A 22,886-nucleotide genomic window follows, 5' to 3' on the forward strand; every position below is an offset into this window, starting at 1 on the left:
CCGAGTGGATGATGGACTGACCACAGTATTTTAGGCTTTGACTATGAGTTATGTGCCTGTCTCTTCTCCAGATTTGTAGCAGGATCCTGGGTCTGAACATACCAGCCATAAAAGACTTCATGTGCAGCTAGGACTGAATTAAAACTCCAAATCCTCCAAGGGAATTTTAGGTTTGTTTCCATGGCATCGATTTTTTGTTGGTGTTTTTTGGTTTTTTTTTAATTATGGCTTGAAGATGCGAGGGGTTATTCTTACCTTTTGAAAAGTTGCCTTGTAGGATACAATGGCTCGAAGTTGTTTGAATTTCTAATGGCTGTTGGTGCCATCTTTCTGAAAAGCAGGGTTAACTGTGGCACACGGATAAAGCTTGGAAAACAGGGCTACTGGGGTTGTTCAGTAGTGGCTGTGCCCTCATGAGAAGATTCAGCATTCTGGCATTAAAACGTTTCATGTGAACTGTAGTTTATGATGTTTGTTACTCTACCTGATGTCAGGGTTTGACGTACAGGCGATCCTTGCTAACGACAGCCGTGACAGCTCTGAAGTCATCCCCTCGCTCCGGCACGGAGGAGCCTGGGGAAGCAGGATGCTTCCTTTGTCATTCTGTGCCGGGGCAGGGAAAGCCAGGGTTCCGAGGGGGACGATAAACCTGCCATCCGTGAAAGCGGGGAGCAGATTCCGGGAGAGGGGGGCTCAAACTTTCTGTGACACCGAGCAGCCCGAGCGCGCTACCGCGACCCATCTCCGCCCGCTGCAGCCCCGCGCTCCCCGTCCCCTCACGGCACCGAGCGCTCCTCAACCCCCTCACGGCCCCGGCAGCGAGCGCTCCTCAACCCCCTCACGGTCCTGGCACCCAGCGCTCTCCATCCCCTCACGGCCCCGAGCGCTCTTCATCCCCTCACGGCCCCGGCACCGAGCGCTCCCTGTCCCCTCATGGCCCGGAGGGCTCTCCATCCCCTCACGGCCCCGGCCCCGAGCGCTCTCCATCCCCTCACGGCCCCGGCACCCAGTGCTCTTCATGCCCTCACGGCCCTGGCAGCCCGCACCCCGCATCCCCCTCACGGCCCGGGCGCCCCGGCACCACGCGCTCCCCATCCCCGCCCGGCCGCGGCGCTCCCCATCCCGCAGGACCCGGGGGTCGATGCCCGGCCGCGCTGCCCGCTCGGCCCCTCCGCAGCCCCCGGGCCCCCGCGTCGCGCTCGGGCCGCCATGCCGGGCTGTGGCGGCGGCCGGGCCGCTCTCCGCAGGCGCGGGCGCTGCGCGGGGGCTCTGCCGCAGCCGCCGGCCCTGCGCGGCCCCTGCGCGGGGCGGGGGCTCCGCCGCGGCCGCCGTGCCGCCCCCTCCCCGGGCGCCGTGAGGGGCGGGCGCCCCGCGCCCCCGCCCGCCCCCGGCCCCGCTCCGCCCGCGCAGGGGGCGCCGGCTCGGCCCGCGCCGCGCAGCAGCGGCCCCGCTCCCCCCGCGGGCCGGCGGAGGCGGGAGGCGGGCGGGGGCCGGGCGTTGGTGCCGGCGTTGATGCCGGCGCTGCTGCCGCTGCTGCCGCAGGGCTCCTCGGCCCCGCGGCCGCTCCGCAGCCTCGGCGCGGCCGCCCTGCGCGGGGCATGAAGTTGCGGCGGCGGCAGCGCGGCGGGCGGAGCGGGGCGGGCGGCCCCGGCCGCGCCTCCTCTGCGGGGTCATAGTCCCGAGCGGGCTCTCCGCGCCTGGGCGAGCGCTGCCGCTGCTCGCCCGCCCTCCCGCCCCGCTCCGCTCCGCTCCGCTCCGCTCGCCGCCGCGGTCGCGCGGGCAGCCCAGCCGGCCGGGGCGCGCTCCCTCCCCGCGATGTGCGCGCAGCGGCGGGCGGCCGCCGGCCCGCTCCCATAGCCCTGCCGGCAGCGCGGCGGCTGGCGGGGCCCCTCGGGAAGTTTGATGGCTTCTTTGAGGAGAGTCAAAGTCTTGCTGGTGTTAAACCTGATCGCCGTGGCTGGCTTCGTCCTCTTCCTGGCCAAGTGCAGACCCATCACGACCAAGAGCGGCGACTCCTACCATGACATCCATCCCAGGGCAGAAGTGGCCAACTTGACAGCCCACGGCATCAGCTCCATCCAGGATGCAGTGCTGAAGAGGCTCTCGCTCCTAGAAGACATAGTCTACAGGCAGCTGAATGGTAGGAACAGTTCTCCTGCTCTTTAATGCCTTCGGGGTAGGGTCGGTGATGGTGAATCGAGGCTCGGAGCAGGTGCCCGCCTTGCCTGAAGTTTGCATGACGGACCCCTGCTCTCCTGCTCTCCCCTTTGTTGTTGTGCAAACGGAGTCTCAACAGACTGAATCGATTTAGCATCTGATTTCCAAGTTCCGTGTGTGTGTAAAGCTCGGGGTACCTTGCACAGGATGGAAGGAAATGGTAATAACAGAATGCTGCCTTTCAGATTTATAGCGGCGGTCAGAAAATGACAGTGGCACGATTTCTGCATCAAACGAGCCGGGTGTGCGGCGGGTGAGCACGGGCTGGAGCAGTGCAGGGTGTATTGATCGGGGGAACGGCTTTTACTCCCGCAGAGCTGGGTTTGGAAGAGGAGTTTTCAAATGGCTCAAGTGTGTTGCATCATTTGAGTGCAGAAGGTCAGAAAGCAAAAGGCACTTTCTCTAAGAAGTTAAGCAAACTATTCAGTATTTCCTATGGCTCAGCACTGACAACTGCTAATTGAAATCTCAAGTAATGCTTCTCTTTATAGCACAGAAAAGGGATTTCTATTAAAATCTCACCAGGTTCGGTAGTTCAGAGATGTAGAAAGGGAATTTTAAAGATGCTGTGCAGGATGGAGAAACACATTGTAAAGATGTAAGAAAACCAGGTGAGGGATCTAATTAAAACACTCACTGTGGAAGCTGATTTTTTTTAAGTTGTTCCCCACAGATTCACAACTGGGGGTGTAATTTCAATCAAGGGTCTTGCTTATTGCTTCCAATCTCTGTAGCTTTAATCCCTGCAAGTTTCTGTGTGGTGGAATGAGCAGAGTTGATGTTTCTGGCAGTGTCAGTGTGATTCCCTCTCCAAGTTTGGAACACAGAGCTCATGCCCCATTCTGTGCTGTGCCGAACCAGGAGCTGGTGTGTGCTGTGTCTTGGTGCTGAGCCTGAGCTGTAGCTGGTGTCACTTTGCACCCAGGAGGAGAGGCAGGTGCAGGGATGCAGCGTGGCTTTCCAGGAGCACTTTGCTCAGGCAGTGGCTTTAGGGACAGCACTGAAGCACTCAGCTGAGGAGGAAAGTGTTACTGATATTCCTACTTGCATGAGAAACCTGTCCTGTCTGTGCCTGGCACTGTGAGATGCTGAAGCAGCACTGGTGAGTGATAAACAAAGGAGAAGCATGAGAATAACAAGGAATAAGGTAGGAAGTTGAATGTTATGTGCAATCAGACTGTGAAATTGCCTGCTCCTGGATCCTGCTATGGCAGAAGTTTCCAGGAGGATTTAGGCAGTTATTTGGGCAATAACTGCAGCTCTAGATACGAGCCCTTATTCCAGGACATTGAACTAGGATAGGACAAGCAGCAGTCTGCCATCCCTGCAGACACAGGGTGAGCTGGGGTTATCACTTACTGCCCTTCTGTGGAGGTTAATCTGGGGCTCCTCACTCTGCCCTGCCCTGGGGGCTGCTCTTGGTGGTGGCTTGGGCTGGTGAGAGGGGCTGCAGGGCAGGGACAGCTCAGTGCTGTCCCCAGGCTGCTGCGGGCACGGGCAGCGCTGTCTGGAGCCTGCTCAGTGCTGAGCAGCAGTCATGCACCTACACACCAGGGGAGGCAGAGAAGGAATAGATATGTTGGCATATCACAAACGCTTTCTCAGGGCAGGCAGAGAGCTGAGCACATAAATGTGACATCTTGTCTGGCCTCTGCATCCTGGGGTGATTTATAGCAGCGCTCATCAGTCTGGCTAAAAAATAGCTCTGGCACGGCGCTTATGTAACTTTGGGTCAAGTGTATATTTGGTACATGTGGTTTTGAGAGAAGCTCAGTGCTCTGAGGGGTAGCTGTGGGCTGTGTTTCAGCAGGGCTGGGGTTTACAGCAAGATGTGGAGGGGCCATCCCCACCCACCAGCACTGAAAGGAAACAGTCAGGGTCACTGGGACAGCTGAGGATGAGGAGCAGCTGGATTGACTCTCCTGCCAGGAATTTTCTGTGCTGGGATAAGTATTCATCCAGGGCACTTGAGGAACACCTAAAATGTCCTGTCTGCTGGAAGTGTGCATTTGCTCACCATTTCTCTTTGATTTTCTTGCAGGTAGTTTTGTACTGGTACCTCACAAACCCCACTTCAGCTCTGGGCCAAGCTCCCTGACCAATGACACACTGAGAGATGAGAATTCTCTTTTGGCTCTCAAAGGTCACATTTCACTTGAAATCTGACCTGTGGTTTAGCAGCTACAAAATCATGGAATAAAGTTGTCTTGGTTTGAAAAGACAGGTGTCTGCTAAGGAAGGCAGGAGCCTCTCTTGAAATGGAAAATGTAAATCCCCTCCCTCTGAATTATTATAATTTTGAAAATGAGGGGCCCTCAGGCAAAGATATGGGAGTTGGAATAACAGTTCTGTATTAGGACAACCAAACCTACAAATTCAACAGTACAAAAAAAACCCCAAAAGAACAACAACAAAAAAAAAACTAACCCCAGAGTCAGAAGAGGAGCTGAGCTCCTGTGGGCAGGGTGGTGGCACAGTCCCATCCCATGGGGGCTCAGCCCTCCTGCAGTGCCAGCTGTGCTTCTGCTGGAGCAGGGATCCTGCACAAGGGGGGAGTTTTGCTCTGCAGCTCCAGGGCTGCTGCAGATGGGCCTGCTCTTCCTCTGGGAATGCAGGGCAGAAGAAAGCTGCTCCTCTGGCAATGCAGTGGGCAAAGGCTGCTGTGCTGTTCCAGGCTCAGATTGGATCCAGGTAGGAATGCTTGGCTCCTGCCCTGGGCGGAGCATCTCCCCATGGGATGCTGGAATTTGATCAGCCCTGCAGGGACACTCAGTGGCCATGGACAGCAGAGATCTCCTGGAGGGAGGATTGGCTGTGGGAGAGATAAAGAAAACTGCCCCATGAACAGCAGAGCTGCCCCAGCTCTGACACACCCAGCTTCACCTTTCAACCTTAGACAAAAGTATTATATATAGGGCAGGAAGTGGAAAGCCTGCACCTCACAGAGCATTGGGAAATGTTTAGCCAAAGAGAGAAGCTACAACCCACTCTGGGTGCAGCCAGCTATGGATTTCTCCTGCATTATAGGACTTGGCTGGATTTCAGTGAGAGTTGAAGCCATCTTTAAAAACCTGAATGTCTTGAAAAGCTCCATTCTGTACAGATAAAATGAGCAATCACCAATCTGATCATACCATTGCTGTGGGTTTGGTTTGTGAGTCATGTAGTGTAAAACATATTGGAAATAACAGCTCTCAGTGCTACAGCAGCCCTCATGTTTTATGTGTATGTATTTATTTATCTCTGTAAAGGTTGGCCATAAAAACAAGGTAAACATCACTGCTTTGGCTCTTGGAAAGGAGGGATTTGACACAATCCTTCTGTCTGAATGGTGCTTCTCTGCCATGCTGTTCTGGAAATAACAGCAAGCTCCCTCTTACTCCTCTCTAGGCAAGAAGAGCTGTCCCAAAGGTGGCCCAATCTGTACATTTGCTTTGTTCTTTCTAGAAGTTGATTATTGCTCTTGAACTCGTTGCACAGGTTGTGTGGGGTTTGCTCTTTGCTGCTCTAATTGATGGCTCCCACACACAGAGGTCTGAGGGTGCCCTTTGGGATGGAGGGCTTTGTACGTGTAGGCACTGATCTGGGAGTTCAGAGGATTTTTAATTTCTGCAGTCTCTTTTATGGATGGAATTCTCTTGTCCAGCAGATGTCCAGAGAAAGCTAATGAAGGTCAGAAATGAATGTGTGCATTTTACTCTGGGTGTTAACTACAACTTGTCTTTTTGATCCAAGCCTGGTTTTTTATGTGCTGACATTTACATGAGTACAAATTGTGATCTAGCTTATTTCCAACTTTATGGAGATTTGCACAAATGAACTTTTCAGTTTGTGTTTACAAAGAGTGGGTTTTTGTGCTGTGTGACCAGGTGAGGAGCTGAAGGGAGCAGAGACTCAGAAGGGAGCATTCAGCATTTTCAGGAGCCATGTGCTGCTTCCTAGGAAGTACTGGGCAAAGTCTTCTCATTAGCTCATCTCATTCCTCTGGAGTTAGTCTAGGAACCCATTGATGACTATGAGGAATTTGAGAAATTGGGCATTTGTAGGACCCAGAGACAGCAAAGGTGGGTCCAAGCTTTGAACATCCCGCTGGCTGGAGGGTGAGTGACATGGCTTGAGGAGAGCTGGTGATTGTGTCCAGTGTCCAAAGGTACTGTGAGACCCTCTCAGTGGGATGGTCAGTAAATGGTGCTGCCACTGGAAAATAGGGATTGCAGGAGGGAGAGAACTCTCAATAAAACCTGGGTACAGCCATCCCCTGTACCTGCCCTGTCTGAGCATCTGGAAAAGGTGTGAGCAGATCACCTGTGCTGCTCACTGGGGACCTGGGGAACCTCCCAGGCAGCCACCTTCTAGCCTCTGTGTCCAGCAGAGGTCTGGCTCTTGGAGTAAAGCCTCCAAGCAGTGTGAAGGCTGGAAACTCCCTCTCTGGTGCTTTGGGTGCTGCTGGATAGGAGTGGAGTCACAGCAGCAGCTGACTCCAGTACGTGCTCGGCTGCCTGGAAGCCAACGTGACAGGAATGATGTGGCATCTACTTGGCACTGTGGAAAAATGGTACCAAAAGTCTGAACTTCAAGCTAAATATTGGTAAGACAGGGAACAGAAGGGCACTGCTGACTCATCCAGAGCTCTTCTGTTAAATTTTATTTTGTGGTCTCTCAACAGAATGGTTTGGGTTGGAAGGCACCCTAAAGACCATCCAGTTCCAGCCTTCTGCCATCCACCATCCCAGGGTGCTCCAAGCCCTGTCCAACTTGATGTATAAGATCAGGGAGACTTAAAGCTATTTGCAAATTGTTGTAAAGAGAGAACAGTGATAAAGGAGTCCTGAAGTGAAGCTGGCCAGAAAAAGGGTGAACAGAGAGGGCTTCTTCCCCTGTGCTAAAGAAATGCACAGATTAAACTGCTGCTTTTACCAAATGTTAATGTTGAAAAGGAACTTTACATTCCTTGGGGGTGAAATAAGCCTGTGCTCATTTTTTAAAGCAGCCTGCATCTGTGCTTTTGCACATGGAATAATGTGAACATGCTGAGGTATGGCCACGTGCATGCCAGCAGCCTCCTGTGTTCTGGCTGTGCTCTCATCTGCTTATCCAATTAGGAAATTAACTTTGGGAGGGTTGCATATGGACATGGAGGCCGACACTGAACCACAGCCCTCAGCACGGTGTTGCTATCCTTGTAAAGTGGCACTTAATTAACTTAAAACACTTTGGAGATACGTGGATTTGCTTCCCATAAGGATAAGATAATGCTTATCTGCTCTAACACTTATCATCCTCCAAACACATTACAAACTTAGCTAACCACTGAGTATAGAAATTATATATGTAAATAAGGCAGACTAAAAGTGGTTTTATCAGCATTTAGGCGAATGTAATAGGACTACACCCACAGGCTGGTAATATTAAGGTTTTAACAGGTAGGTAATATATTAACTTAAATGCTAAGAAATTCCCTGATTAAGATAAATAACTAAGTGTAAATAATTGAGAGAAGGGAAAGCTGTTTGTAGGCAGAAGGGCTCAAACTATAATGATGTTATTGAGCTAAAATAGTTCTTTATATGAGCAGAGCCTTGGTGGGTGAAATCCTTTGGTATAGGAAATGATGATGTGGAGATAAGGGATAGCACAATGGGGATGTAGCTGCTGTGGTCACTTGTGGTTGTCACACAGCAGCTGGGATGCTCCTTCCCTGTCTGTCCCACTGCCAGGATGTTTCTGAAGTTGAAAATAACTGTATTATGTAGGATGGCCTTTACATATTACATAGCAACTTAATGAAAATTGCCACTTTAACATTTAGGATATACCAAACAGATTTGGTTTCCATATTCTTTATTAGGAATAATGAAAATGATGCATTCAGTACCTGCTTTTAGAAGTTCTCAGCCTAAACTTTCTCACAGCAGGAGAGAGGTCTGCACAGGTTCAAGGCACCTGAAAGCTGCTGCCTGTAAATTATTCTTAGCAGGTTCCTGAGAATTTGGTTTGATACTGATCAAGGAATGAATAAAGGAAGTACTTCTTAGAGAAATAATAGAGTTAAAAGGTGAAGCTTAAGAAAGACATTTGGAAGCATCTGGAAGCTCAGACGTTAATGTGACATTTAGTTTGCAACCCATCTGACAAGGAACTGATAGATAATTGTGGGGTTTGATGGTTGTTTGGCATCATGATCCAAATATTCCCTGACATTGACAATGAATAAGTAATAAGCCAGTAACACATTTGTCATGCAGAGACAACGCAGGATGCATGGGATGCAACAGCAGTGACCAGAATACAGTGACAACAGTGGTGTTTCAGTTTTGCATATTAATTCAGGCCTCTCTGAATGGAGAAACAACCTTCCCTGGCTGGTAGAATTCACAGAGGTACGTTAGATTTACACTGCCTTTTTAGTTGTGCAGCTATGAGAAATATCTCCCCAGGGATACGAAACACCCAGGAAGGTGCTGTAATTATGTGAATAATAGTCCTGCTTGTGAGCCTCAGCCTGGATCAGGAGTGTCCCATTGTGTCTCCAGGGAAAGACACTTGGAGTTGGATTTATTTGGAGAAGCATGGGCATGTAGAGGTGTTTCAGTGCCTGGAGGCTTCCAGCTGCCACTCCAGAGGGGAAGACCAGCCTCATGGTGTTTTCCTTGCTGGGCTCCCAAAGCATCCTGGATACCCCAAGCCCTTTGGGATGGCAGCAGGAATTGCTGAGGAGCAGTCCTGTGCTTGCTGTCTTGGAGATCTCCCCTCTTGACCAGGCAGGAGTGATGGATGAAGTTGGCTTTAGGCATGTGCTGTCCATGTGCCTGGATTTTGGGGAATCTTCTGGTCCATTCTAGGCCATCCTCCCTCCTTATCCTCTCCTGGCAGAGAGCAGGAGTGTTGCTGATCAGAAAATGCAGCCTGTGAGAAACCCACCTGTTAACAACAGCAAAGGGAAATGAGCCTGCTCAGGTAACCAAGGAGGTTTTACTAATTTTGTCATTCACGCCACTAATCTTTGCCTAAAATGGAACATCTGCTCCAGATGTTGCTGGCAGGCTGCCGCTTCCCAGCTCCTCAGACACGCCTGAGCTCTGGGGTGTAGCTGAGGGCATTCTGCATGCTGATAGATTACATTTAAAGGAGAGGCTTATTTTTGGTAAGATGTCCTTATCAAAGTCTGCAAAGGGCTGTTCAAGCTGAATACTCGGAGTATTGACCCTCCTGTGAGTCAACAGCAGTGATTCAACTCCAGAAATGTATCGGAGCAGCACGGAGATTATTTTTCCTAAACAGTTCTGGGAGTACAAGCAACTGTATTTTCCAGCCCCCAGTCCCCACGGTCAGATTTGTTCTAGAAATTGTTGAATGCTTTACACCTTATAGCTACAAGCCTTGCTATTTCTGCCTATAAATCTAATAGCTATCGACCCACATTCTGACATCCCCTGACGGTTATCTAAAAATAATGCAGGAATGATGCAATGAGACGTAAAACTGTGAGGAGAGGGCTGTGCTGAGCCATCACAGCCTGCTCTGGGTGCAGCTCAGGGCTCTGCTGCTCGGGTCCTCGGGGGGGATGCAGTTTCCTGAAAAAGGAAGAAAATTCCTGGTGAGTTGGATAAAAATCACAGTTTGCATTTTCCTTTTTAAAATCCGATACTCGGTGCTCGCTGTGTAATGAATCCCAGTTCTGTGATCCTGCCCTCCCAGGGATTCCTCCCTGGGAGTCACTCTGATCCCTGATACCCCAGAGAGCCATGCCAAGGGCTGTCTGCCATGTCCCAGCACTTGTTCTGCCTTGGAACAGGAAACACTGACAGCATCACCGGCTCTCTACTGTGGGAGTAATCTGAGAACTCTGCTTTAATGGATTTGTTAAAAAAAGGATCTCCCTGGGCTCTGTGACCCAGGCTGCTGTGCAGGAGCACCATCCTTCCTGCTGACAGGGAAAATGAGAGATCTCTGGAGCTCTGGGGCTGTGTCACACATAGTCAGTCAGCACATCTCCCTCACAGCTGGTGGGTCATGGAGCACAAAGGGATTTCATTCCAGAGCAGTAAAACCACCGGTGTGGTGTGTCAGCATGGGATGATCAGGAGGGAAGGGGAATCCTTGGTCCCTCTCCCCTTTAGTACCCTTATTATGTGCAAGTGGAACTGACTTAAAATCACAGACTGGGCTGGGATGGAAAGAACCTTAAAGCCCATCCAGTGCCATGCCTGCCAAGGGCAGGGACACCTTCCACTGTCCCAGGCTGCTCCAAGCCCCATCCAGCTGGCCTTGGGCACTGCCAGAGACCCAGGAGCAGCCACAGCTGCTCTGGCTAACCTGAAGAATTCCTTCCCAATATCCCATGTAACCCTGCCATTGTCAGTTTAAAGCCCTTTGGTCTTGTGTCACTTCCCATGGTTTGAGGTGAGAGTGCCCACAGCACCTTCCTGGCTCTGGAAGGGAAAGCTCAGGCTGGAAAGAGCTGGGCTCTGCCATGTGCTGCCTCTGAGCATCCTTGATCCCTCTGACTGCATTCCCCAGCACCCAAAAGGGATACAGGACTTCCTTTGCTCCTGTCTCCTCTATGGAACAGCAGGGCCCTTTCTGTGTTGGTGGGCCCTGGAAATGCAGATTGCTGTTCCTTGGTGTCTAAGTGAGAAAAAAGAAAAAAACAGAAAGCAGAAAGCCATTACAAGAGAGAAATCAAGAGTGGATTGATACCAGCAGAGTCCCAGCTGAGTTATTCTGGGTGTTTCCTGGAGCTGCAGAGCCTCAGAGAGCCACACAAGGTTTCTTGCCTGCTGCTTGTCAGAATTTACTTAACCTTAGTTTTGATCTTCATTAGCTTATGCAGTATTTTGGGTAGGGTAATGGCCTGCCATGGTTGGCCTGCCTCTCAGAGCATAAAGGTAAACTGAGAAGGTTACTTTTTAAATAACAATTAGAATCTCTTTGTGGGTCTTTACCTATATTGCACTTTAAATGAAATCATGAGGGCACTCACATTTGCACAAAATTACTGCTAATTCTTCCAAAGCAGTTGCTTGATGACACTTTACAAACACAAAGCAGAGGAGGAGAATAAAAAAGTGAAAAGCCATTTAATGAATTTTAAAGCTCGCTTATATTTCATTATTGGATTTTAAATTTTTGTTGACCTTTGTGTGTTTTTTAGTATTTGCCGCCTTCAGAGAGGTAGGCTGGAACACTGAATGCTTTAAATAGCTGGAAACATAAACCCCCTGTTCTCTGGATTTTATTGCAGTGTTTCCTCTTGGCACTGACAAGACAATAACAGTAATAACCATTATTTACACCATTATCCTGGTGTAAACCACGTCGTACCTTACCCCTTACTAAGTGTAGCCCAAACACCATAATGTGGGATTTCAGTTTGCTGGAAGTTGTTGCTGTTGTCATCAGGAGGGACTGGTGGCACCACTGAGGGCAGCAGGATCCAGCAGGAAAGGCTTGGGGCTCAGTTTGAACTCTGATGTTTTGTGTGATGCTCTACCAGTCACACAGAATAATATTAGAAAAAATATGTAAGTTAGGGATTTATGTTTCCTTATGTAGTACTGAAGGGATGTCTCAAGGACAGGAAGAGATGAGGTTTTTATGTGGGGAATGATATGAGAACAAAGAAAACCTTGCAGACAAGTTTTGGTTATTTGAAGATACTTGGAACTGGCATCACAGAGGTGGGAACAGCAAAAGTGAGGCAGTAGAGATGCTGGGTGTGCTGCTTCCTCCTCAGGGAATCCCACAGAGTGGCTCAGGCTGGAGGGGAGCGCAGAGGGTCCCTGGTGCCAGCTCCCAGCTCAGGCAGGGCCATCCCAGAGCACAGGGCACAGCATTGTGCCCAGAGGGCTCTGCAGGATCCCTGCTGAGGGAGACTCCAGCCCCTCCCTGGGCAGCCTGTTCAGGGCTGGGCAGTGCCCAGGGCAGAAGTTCTGCCTCCTGGGCAGGGGCAGCTCCTGGGCTCGGTTCCAAGGGCTGGGCTGGAGCCTGGATGAAGTGATTCCCCCTCCCTTAGGACCTTGCCCAGTGGCCCAGGCTGGTTCCTGTCCCTGATATTCAGTGCTGTAAACCAGTGAGAAACAGGCTGTTCCCAAAACACTTAATACAAATCATGCAGAATGGGGCAGAAGATTGGGTGGAGGGAGAATTAGACTTAAAGTTGTGTTAATTCCCCATCGCTTTTGGATTTCAAACTCCTCTTGGTTTAAATCTTTATTAACTGATGATGATTTCTGTGAAGGGAAAATGAAATAGAAAATGAAAATAATAGAGTCACAGAATATGCTGAGCTGGAAGGGGCTCACAAGGATCATCCAGCCCAGCCCACGGCCCTGCACAAGACACCCCAACAATAAATAAAGCAATTATTAAAGGGACACACAGAGGGACCCTGGTTGTGGGAAGCTGGGGGAACCAGAATTTCAGTTTGGAGGAGCAGGTGCTGCTGGTGTGACAGGAGCTCTTCAGATAAAGTGCCAGTCTGGTTTTCAGGCCCCTCAGGTGGAAGTCAGGAACAAACCTGCAGTCTGAGGAGAAATAAATGATTGATTTACCCCATGGGATGAGGGAGCTGCTCTCTCTGGCATGAAGGGGAATGGTTCACATGTGGGGCTGTTTGCTCAGTGCTGTTAGAAGGGGACAGTGAGTGAGGTGCATCATGCAGGTGATTTATGGAGGGGCAGGTGCCCCTCAAACCTCCTGTCAGGAGTGTCTGGAGGTAGTTCCTGCCTTTTTCAGTGCCTGACATGGGAGGAGTTGTGGGGTCAGGTCATATTGACTTGAGTTTCCTTTGGATCAAGCACTGAATCAATACTGACTTTCTGGGGGGAGTTTAATCACTGTTCTGACAGACATGAAAGGGGCTAGGCAGTGAAATGGGATTTTACACTTTTATCAGTCTTTTCCTAGTAAGTTGCTCAACTTCCAAGTACTAATTAATGCTTTGTCCCTTCCACGAATTTTCCTTCCTACTGATGCTGTCTGTTTGATCTGAGAGCAGCACCAGACCTTGCAAATTAGGGCTGCCAGCCAGGCTGAAGTGGGGACAGAGAACAGGAAGGAATAAAACTTAGACATCACATTGGAGGCCTTCAGCATAATTTATGCCTTTGTGCAGCTGTTTGGAAAATCCTGGAATTCCCTTGAATGTCCAGCTCTGCATATCCAGAAATACCCAGCTCCAATTCCTGAAATTCCAAAGACATTTGATTTGGATATCCATATTTACTCCAAAGCTACAGACCTGGGTGGAGACACTTCTGGTATCATTTTGTTCTGAGGCTGCCAGACTTTTCCAGCATGAGAAAGTGCTTTAATTTGTTTATAATTTTTCCAGTTAGACTGAGATGGTCGGATATTGTCAAGATCATGTTTGTCTTTAGTGACATCAAACTGGTCCACATGTTTCTGGGAAAGATGTGTGAGAAGAATCACAGAATGTCCTGAGCTGGAAGGGATCCTCAAGGATCATCACCCAGTCCAGCTCCTGTCCCTGCACAGACACCCCAACAATCCCAGCCTGGGCATCCCTGGGAGCTCCTGGAGCTCTGGCAGCCTTGGGGCCATGCCCATTCCCTGTTCATGTACCAAGAACAGGCACCATTGTCCTCATGGAGGGACAAAAGTGGCTATAAAGGGAAAATGAGAGGAGTGGTTGAACTGGCAGCTCAAACTGGAGCTGAGAAATCATAGGAGCAGAGAAGGGGGCAGATGAGGAGGCTGAGATGGGTGGGGACCTATGGAACTGAGGGAGGGGGCAGGGGATGGGACAGGGTGTCCAGGCAAGGAGCCGCAGTCCTGGGGGCATCTCTGGTTTGCTTCAGGAATATTTGAATGTGTGCAGCTGCTTATTTTGTTACAAGTAGTGGAAAAAGGGTTTGCTGCAAAAAAAGTGTCTTTTCAATTCACTACTTTATGTATATGAAGTATAACTAAAGGGAGAGGTGCTTCCAGAAGCCTTAGTGGCAAATGTAGTCCCTGAAGTTTGTTCTGGTGTGGTGATTCCAGTGTGCGCCTCGCTCAGGAGATGAGTGGGTGCAAAGCAGGGCAGGTGTTATTAGCTGTGCAAAGCAAAACAATAGAGTTGCTGTGGAAAAATTACAGGGTTTGTGCTGAAGCAGATATTTAACCTTTGTTTTTACAACTCCAGAAATGAAGCAGTTTGTTTCTTAATGTGGGTTTAATGCTGCAAGTGTGTGCTGACTAGGTTTTCATATGGAATTGAAGAGATGCTGGGCTATTAAAGTCTGGTTTAACGATCCCTCTTCCCATAACTCCTAATATTTGCCATTTACTAATTATGATGTTCCGAAGTAGTTTGCATTTGCAGTAGATATTTTAAATGCTGCAGCTGTTTTAGTTTCAAGCTAACTGCTGGTGACTTTTTTTTTAAAGAAGTATTGTGTATTATTGGTGACTTTTGGAAGCTGTCAGGAAGAGCTCACCTCAGACTGTTCCTTATTAGGAGGTTTTTGATGTCCAGGCCTCCAGTGGAAGCAGAACTAGAAGAGGCAGAGGGGCAGTGCTGGAGAACACAGAAGCTTTCTGTGAGCATTGTTGTGTGTTGTAAACTCCTGTGAGTCAGTGAGGGTGTGCCCAGGGGTGGCTGCTGTGGGGTCCCTTGTGATTGGGGATGTACTGCTCTGTTTGTTTGTGGTTTTAAATCCTTGGGATTTTCTGGCAGTTTTATAATAGGGGAAGCGTGTCTGTTTGAGAGGTCACAGCCTGGGCAGCAGCTTCTTAAAGGAGACTGTGGGAATGAAAAGATCAGAGTGGTTTGTGCATGGCTCATTTTGCTGCTCCAAGGGACAGGTGGATGGGACAGGTGATCTCATTTACGGCTCCTACAGATGTTGTGAGGACACTGAGCTTGTGTGAGGTTTGCAGGGCAAGACTGGGGCTGCCAGGGTGGCTTCTGTGGGAGCTGCTGGGAACTTCCTCCATGTCCAAGGGAGCCAACAGCAGCCAGCGGTTCCCAGGGAGATCCAGGGGGGAGCAGAGATCCCCTGCAGCCCCAGGAGGAGCCCAGGGCAGAGCAGGGGGGCCTGAAGAGGCTGTGACCCCGTGGGAAGCCCCTGCTGGAGCAGAGTCCTGGCAGGGGCTGTGGATCCATGGAGAGAGGAGCCCACCTGGAACAGATTTGCTGGAAGGACTTGTGACCCCATGGGAGGGACCTCACTGGGGCAGCTCCTGAAGGACTGAGCCCATGGGAATGGGATCCCTGGGGCAGCTCCTGAAGGACTGAGCCCATGGGAATGGGATCCCTGGGGCAGCTCCTGAAGGACTGAGCCCGTGGGAATGGGATCCCTGGGGCAGCTCCTGAAGGACTGAGCCCGTGGGAATGGGATCCCTGGGGCAGCTCCTGAAGGACTGAGCCCATGGGAAATGGGATTCACACTGGAGCAATTCCTGAAGGCCTGAGCCCATGGAAGGACTGAGCCCATGGATAAAGGGACCCACACTGGGGCAGTTCCTGGAGAACTCTCCCCTGGGAGGGACCCCGGGCTGGGGCAGAGGGTGAGGAGTCCAAGCCCTCTGGAGGAAGGAGCAGCAGGGACAATGTGTGATTCCCATCCCCCTGAGCCTTTGGAGAGGAGGGAGAACAAATCAGGAGTGAAGATGAGCCTGGGAAGAAAGGAGGGGTTTGGAGAAGGTGTTTTAAGATTTGGGTTGATTTCTCAGTTTCCTCCTCTGATCTGATGGGTGATAAATGAAACTGATTTCCCCCAGCTGAGTCTGTTTGCCCTTGGAGCACCTGGAGGGATCCCTTGATCCCTCCCTGCCCTTATCCCAGGCAGAGCCTTTCCCTGTGTCCTGTGTGCCCTGCCCAGCTGAGCAGGGCAGTGACAGAGGGGCTGGGTGGGCCCAGGGTGCCCAGCCAGGATCACCCCCCCACAGCCTTATTGTGTGAGTGACTTCCCTGCACAGAGCTGAGAATGCCTGAGAAGTGATTGGAAAAAACCCCACTCGTAAAGTGTGAGTTGGGCTGGGGCTGTATTTGAAGGAAGAAGGAAATGAGCAACTCAGAACTATTGGGATGCTCTGCAAGCAAGGCTAGCCTGTTAGCTCAGCTGCCTGTTCCCTTTGCGTGTTATTTTACCTTGTATTTTACTTGTTTTGTTTTTTTTCTAAATCCCATTTCTCAATCACCTTCACTCGAGGCAACTTCAGCTGTGACTTGACAGCTGCTACTGTCTTCTCCAGCATGTGCTGCCAAAATCCCAGTTGATTCTGGGGCTTAAGTCACAGCGCTGTCTCTTTTCTGTGTTTCTGCCTACTATGAAATCATACATATTAATATTAATCATGCTCTTTCCAAATTCGGAAGCCTCCAGGCTTATTGCAATTATGGTTTTTTTTTTTTTTTTTTTTTTGTTTTTTTTTTTTTTTGTTTGTTTTTTTTTTTTTTTTTAAATTTAGTTTTTGTCAGGTGTGCCCAGGCAGCAACAGGGCTTATGAGCTTGGCCCAGGGCAAAGCTTTGGGGTTGGGTGGACTCAAGTCTTGAACTAAAACCTTAAACTCTTAAGGAAGCTTGAGTGTGGGTGAAAACTTGGAGTACACTCCCTCCACCTGACATCCTGTGAAAGAATTCTGTGACTTGGCAGAAGGGGCTGTGGTGCCAGGGGTGGGATGTGCTGCATGTCCTCGTGCTGAGCATTGGGTGTGATCCTGCACACACCTGCTGTGGGAACCTTGAACTGAGATAATTTCCTGCTGATTTTAGCCCCAGGCTCCCTTCCTGCAGTCTAGAGAGCAAAATGTTGCTGCTCTTGGAGGCAGAATCTGACCTGTAACCCCCCCAGTCCCTCTTCCAAAAGTATTAGAACAGGAAGAGATATTTTCCCTTTCTTACCTGCTCCTTCCTTGGCAGTTTTCACACCTCATGCTGAGCCTTGGCTTAAAGCCTTAAGAGCTGAAACTCAAGAAGTTGGGGAGGGGGAAAAAAAGCTGATCCAGGAATCTTCTGCCTGGATCAATGGAGCAAAAGAACAGGCTGAAGTTGCACAATTGGGAGTCAGGAGAAGTTTGCTCATGTGCTGTGTCAGGAGCTTGTACAGGCGATTATCTTCAGAGGTGCATAAGGCAAAAGCTTTTCCAGTCTAAGGAACCTCCTTTTTACTTGAGTTTTAAAATGCTGATTTTAATTTATTTTTTATGACAAATTGCTGATAGGGGCATTCAAGTAATAATGAATTTTTTGTGGTTCATTTTCTTTGACTTCTTTTTTAGATGTCACTACATAAAACCTTTCCAGTATTTGCCTCCTGTGAGCACTGGGATTCCTTTTCCTGCCTTTGGTTGCATTTCCTGCACTCTGCACACTCAGTCCTGCCAGGCTCCCAGAGCTTCCCAAAAGGAGCTGGGCAGGAGCAGCCTGGGGTGCCCAGCCTTGGAGCAGAGCTTGGCTCCCCAGGTGTCCCTTGTCACCTGTTCAGTGACCAGGGCTGGAATTGGGAGCAGCAGGAACATGTTCTGTGAGTTCATGGGCACAGCTCAGGAATTTCGTTGTTCCTTGGATATTGCCTGTTCTGTGAAGCCAGGCTGGGAGAGCTGGGGGTGCTCACCTGGAGAGGAGAAGCTCCAGGGAGAGCTCAGAGCCCTTCCAGAGCCTAAAGGGGCTCCAGGAGAGCTGGAGAGGGACTGGGGACAAGGGATGGAGGGACAGGACACAGGGAATGGCTTCAAATGGACAGAGGGCAGGGCTGGATGGGATATTGGGAATGAGGAATTGTTCCCTGGGAGGGTGGGCAGGCCCTGGCACAGGGTGCCCAGAGCAGCTGGGGCTGCCCCTGGATCCCTGGCAGTGCCCAAGGCCAGGTTGGACAGGGCTGGGAGCAGCCTGGGACAGTGTAAAGTATCCCTGCCCATGGCAGGGGTGGAATGGGATGAGCTTTAAGGTCCCATCCAACCCAAAGCATTCCAGGATTCTGTGAAAGCACTGGTAGGGTTTAAAACTGCAGCCCAACCTGTATGTTTTTCTGAGGAGTGGCCCCTGCCTGTATCCCTTTGTGTGGAGAGGCTGGGAAAACCCAAGGAACTCTGGTTCCATCATTGCAGGTGTAAGCTCTGCTCTTTGCAGGGATTTCAGCAGGGTTAGGATCAGGCTTTGCTCCTGAGCTTCGTTAATTGCCAGAACCAATTGGAATGCTCTGTGCTAGGCTAACGTAATAAAAAGGTAGGGCCTAATTTTCAGGCTGAAATTGATGTAAGCTGGGCTTCTCTCATGTGAGTCCCTTGAGCTTTTTCAGTCTAATTCAAGAGGTTTTTTTTTTTCTTCCTTCTTCCCCTTGCTAGGTCACGAAGAGCCTTTGTATTCCATTTGCATTGTGTTACCTGTCAGGGCTTGTAGCTGTGGGCCACATTCAGAACTACCTGGAGGGCAGGCACCTTCCAGCTGTCCTTCATTTCTGTGCCTCAGGTTGGTTTTTCTCACAAGTACGGACACTTTCATATTTATACCCGTGACAGAAATAAATTAAATTAGTCTGAAATCACCCTTTGCTCTGACAATGCTCTGCACTTTCCTTACATTAAGGAGATAAGGAGACGAACAAACCTGCTTTGAAGATGAGCTGATTTCCATAGCAGGCAGAGTGACCTACTTAAAGGGAGAGGGGGAGCGAGTGGGGCTGCAAGTGGGCTCTTTATTTATTTATATAATATCCAAGTGTCTGTGTCAGCTCCCCTGGCTGAGCCCTCTCCTGACACTCACCTGGCAGTGACAGAGAATGTGGAGCTGAGCAAGCACCGTTTGTCCCATAAGGATCTCCTGTGTCTGACGTTGGAGGCTCTGGGGAGGTGACACCATTCACACTTTTGGGAATTTAGGGAATGCTTATCTTGGCTTCGCCTTGTGGGAAATCTGCCAGGTTGCCTCACTTAAATAAAGGGGAGCAGGCACCTCACTTTGGGGTCTTGAGTGTCATGTTCAGAGCACAAGAACATCCCTGTGGGGGATGGCCAAAGGGCACTGAGATCCAGGGGTGCCCCAGGGGATGGGCTGGAGCAGCAGATGGGTGGTGAGGTGTATTTGCTCCTGGTTTTGCACACTCCTGGTTTGGCAGCCAGGTGACACAGGGAGTCATGTGTGTGCCATCCAATGGACACAGCCTGGGTGGGTGTGGGCTTTGTGGCCTGTTCTCTGTAAAATGTGTTCTCTTTGTGATAACCTGTCTCTGACTGGGCTCAGGTGCCACCCTAGTGGGGGACCTAACCCTTTAGAGCAGTGTCTGCAAGGCCACTGCTATCCCTGGCCATTGCCCTTGGGGTGAAGTCATTGGGTCACAGAATCCTCACAGGGAGTTTGGGGACAAAGGGACCTAAAGCCCCTCAGCCCTGGGGTCCTCCTGCTGTGGGCAGGGACACCTTCCACTGGGCCAGGTTGGCTGATGTGCATCTGGATCAGAGTGACCATGGTCACACCAGCCATGGAAGTGCATCCTTTGTACCCTAAGAGCTGATGTTCCTGTCCCTGTGGGTTTGTGACCACCCCTCACTCAGGTGCTGAGGGCTGCTGTGCCCTGCCAGTGCTGCTCCCTGGGCTTGTGTCTTAGCTCCACTTGCATCACCTGCAAAATAATTTTTAAATCCAGAGCTGGTGCAGCTCAGGCATTGTAAGAAACCGTGATGATCTGAGCTTTCCCAGGCCCAGAACTGATGGACACTCCTGCTTTTCCAGGGTGATGTCCTGAGTGTCCAGGCTGCTGGCTGGAGCTGCTGGCTGGGACAGTCTGCTCTGAGCTGAAGGTGTTTATGTAGAGATGAAGATTTGTTCATTTAGGCAGAGAAGCACTAAAAAGTTTTCTTTGCCTACCCTGCAGAGGGACAAATATTTAGCAAGAACGTGTGACTGCTTGTGTTAGCCTGAAAACACCTGCCTTGTGGGTTGCTGGGCTTCACTGGAGCCATATGCCGAGTTAACAAAGCCCCTCAGGAATTCGGTAGGATCTGGGAACGAAGTTAAAAATTAAGCACTGGTGAAAATAGCCTGTTCACAGTCACCTCGGGCCATTAGTGCTCCTGTAACAACTTTGTTCTGTGCAATTACTGTCCCCTGTTGCTTTTAAATAACATTTCTGTTTCTCTGAGTCAAAACTCAGCTCCTCTAAACTTCCATCCTTCACTAGGAACAGCAAATCTGTGAAGTCTGGAGGAAATCTGTGGCCTGCTTTAAGTAACATTTGTAAAAAATGAGTTTATTGGCTCAATGCAGAGAGGAAACCTCAATGGGATGAAGAACTTCTTTCCATGGAGGGTGGCAGAACTCTGGAACAGCTGCCCAGGGAGGTGGTGGAGTCTTTATAGACATTCCAAACCCACCTGCTCTGGGTGGTCTCCAGAGGTCCCTTCCAACCCCAGCTATTCTGGGATTCTGTGAAAATGTGTGAACTTCTGGGGAGGTTCAATGAGGAACTCTGTCTTGGTGGGGTTTTTTTTCTATTCAGCATTGCAGAGTTCACCTGTCCTTGAGCTCACCTGCCTTTTCCCCAGGATGGAAAGTCCCAGTTTATTTTCTCATCTATAAAAAAATCTTGCTGTCCTCTTACTTTGTGTTGCTACATTTTTTTTTCTCTCTCTCTGTTTGGTTTTAACTGGAGCTGCCCAGAGCTGCACCCAGCAGTCTGGTGGGAAAGATGTCTGAAATAAGAGTGGGATGTTTGGGCCAGACATCAGCAAAATGGCACCAGTAATTGCTGGACATGCAAAGACATTCCTGTACCTGTAACTCCTGGTAGTGATGCAGGAATTGCTGTTAACTCCAGCTCTTAAAGTGGTCCAGGGCTCAGATGGACAGGACAGTGTCTCATGGAAATGAACCTGAATGGCTTCAGTGCCTCCTTGTCCCACCATCTTTCCTGTCTAGAAGGAAAGGCTGGAAGGTGTTCCAAGTCCTTTTGCTGCTTAACAGGGTCTGTAGAGCCTCAGAAAATCAAAGTAAACTCTGAAACCCGAGCCCAGAATGACACAGACTTGAGCCACTTGCGGAACTCTAGGCCATCAGTTGTTATCACCATCAGGATTTCTGGAGTTCTCAGGAGCTGCACCCCAGAGGATGTGTCTTACCTGTGGTCAGTGGGGTTGCAGAGGGACTTCCCCCCTTTTCTCTGAGTGTGCACCTTGTGGAAGTTTGGAGGCTCTCTCTGGGCAGAACTCTGCAGGTCTGTCCTGATGCCAGTCTCCATCCTCAGCTCTTCTCTTGCTCAGGGGTCCTTGCAGCTTTTCCAGTCCCACGTGCTGGACTCTGCTGCTGATGCCAGACAGCAGCAAAGCTGTGATTTATTTTTGGGAGCAGTTGTATTTAATGTGTGTGTCGATAGGATGCACTTCAGATCTGCTTGTCCTGACACTGGAGAGTGTAAACAACCCAAACAGAAATGGAAAACCTTTTACAGCCTCCTTCTGTGGCATTAAAACAAGTGCTGTCTATGGGAGGAATTTAATGATTCCTTTCAGAAAGATTTATTTTGATATAATATTTTTAAAAGCTCACTTTAATCTGCTCAACTGTTGGAGAGCAAACAAGACAATGCCTTCCCTAGACATTCTGTCATTTGATTGAACAGTAAAACAAGTAAGTTCTGTTAAAAATCTAATTTTTGCACAGCACTTAGAGAATTACATAATTAAGAAATACCAATGAAGTCGTTCAGGCATAGCCCTGGGTGCTCTGTTAGAGGGGTGTAAAGTGCAGGGGAGTGTTTGATGTCCATGACTGGAGTTTCAGGGTGGGCTTCAGCACTGGGGACTCTCTGCCCTCAGTGCTGGCCCCAGTCCCCGTGCTGTCAGGTGACGGTCAGGGCCAGGTTGTCACCCTGAGCCCCTCTCGGGGCTGCAGAACCTCTGCACGAGCCAGCCCCAGCCTAAGCTGCAGAGGATTGATGCTCCAGGATGCAGAGATAACCCCTGCTGCTCCCAGGGTGGGGCTTTTGTCTGCTCATCAGTCTGGTGTTAACCTGCCAGGGCTGTCAGAGCCCGCAGGAGGATGGAGTGGGAAGCAGTAATTCCTGCAGGGAAGCTCTGTAGCTCTGTGTATTCAGGAGTGCCCTGGTGGGATGCAATGAGCTTGCACCCGGTGAAAACATCTGCAGGCAAAATATTGTTACACTGGTAGTGTCTGCCCTGCCCAGAGAAGGGTCCAAGAAGCTGTTCAGGTTCACTGCAGTGAGGGCAAGGAGAGGTTGGGAAAGGCAGGATATTCCCAAATATCCAAAGCTTGCCAGTTCCCAAAACAGAATGTTTTCTACTCAACAGAAAACCCCTTGAGAAGAGAGAGGGAAGAAGTGACTCTGGCTCATGGCAGGATTAACTCTGTCCTGAAAACAGGGCTTGGGGATTGGTACAGACTGGGGAATACCTACAGAGAGAATCGAAGCTGAAAGCTGGTTTATCCTTTGTTGTTATAGAGCTGTCTTCAAATAGGTGGTGAAGGACAGCTTAGATTTTAGGATTGTAGCCTCTTGCCTGGAGCTGAAGGCAGTTTGCTGTGGATGGTGGCTTTGGGTGAGTGGGAGCCTATTCCAAGTGTTTGTGACCCTCAGCCAGCAGTGCCAGCACAGCAATCTGGGATCAAAGGTACCTGGGGCACTGTGGGACACTGGAGCTGCTTCCATGTCACAGCTGGACTCTGAGGCACTGGTGAGGTCTCTCCTAGGGTGTGACACACATCTGA

The 22,886-nt window shown here is 50.1% G+C and overlaps 1 protein-coding gene across 1 annotated transcript in view; it reads left to right on the forward strand.

The window, feature by feature from the left end:
• Positions 1-1,497: 1,497 nt before the first annotated feature.
• The window catches only part of GALNT17 (polypeptide N-acetylgalactosaminyltransferase 17), a 212,985-nt gene continuing 191,596 nt past the window's right edge, over positions 1,498-22,886 (forward strand). The window contains exon 1 of the mRNA XM_064394841.1: positions 1,498-2,140. Within this exon, the coding sequence (XP_064250911.1) occupies positions 1,903-2,140 (238 nt within the window). The 5' untranslated portion in view covers positions 1,498-1,902. The remainder of the gene's footprint in view (positions 2,141-22,886) is intronic.

Source organism: Passer domesticus, chromosome 19 (genome assembly GCF_036417665.1).
Source record: "Passer domesticus isolate bPasDom1 chromosome 19, bPasDom1.hap1, whole genome shotgun sequence".
NCBI lineage: Eukaryota > Metazoa > Chordata > Aves > Passeriformes > Passeridae > Passer > Passer domesticus.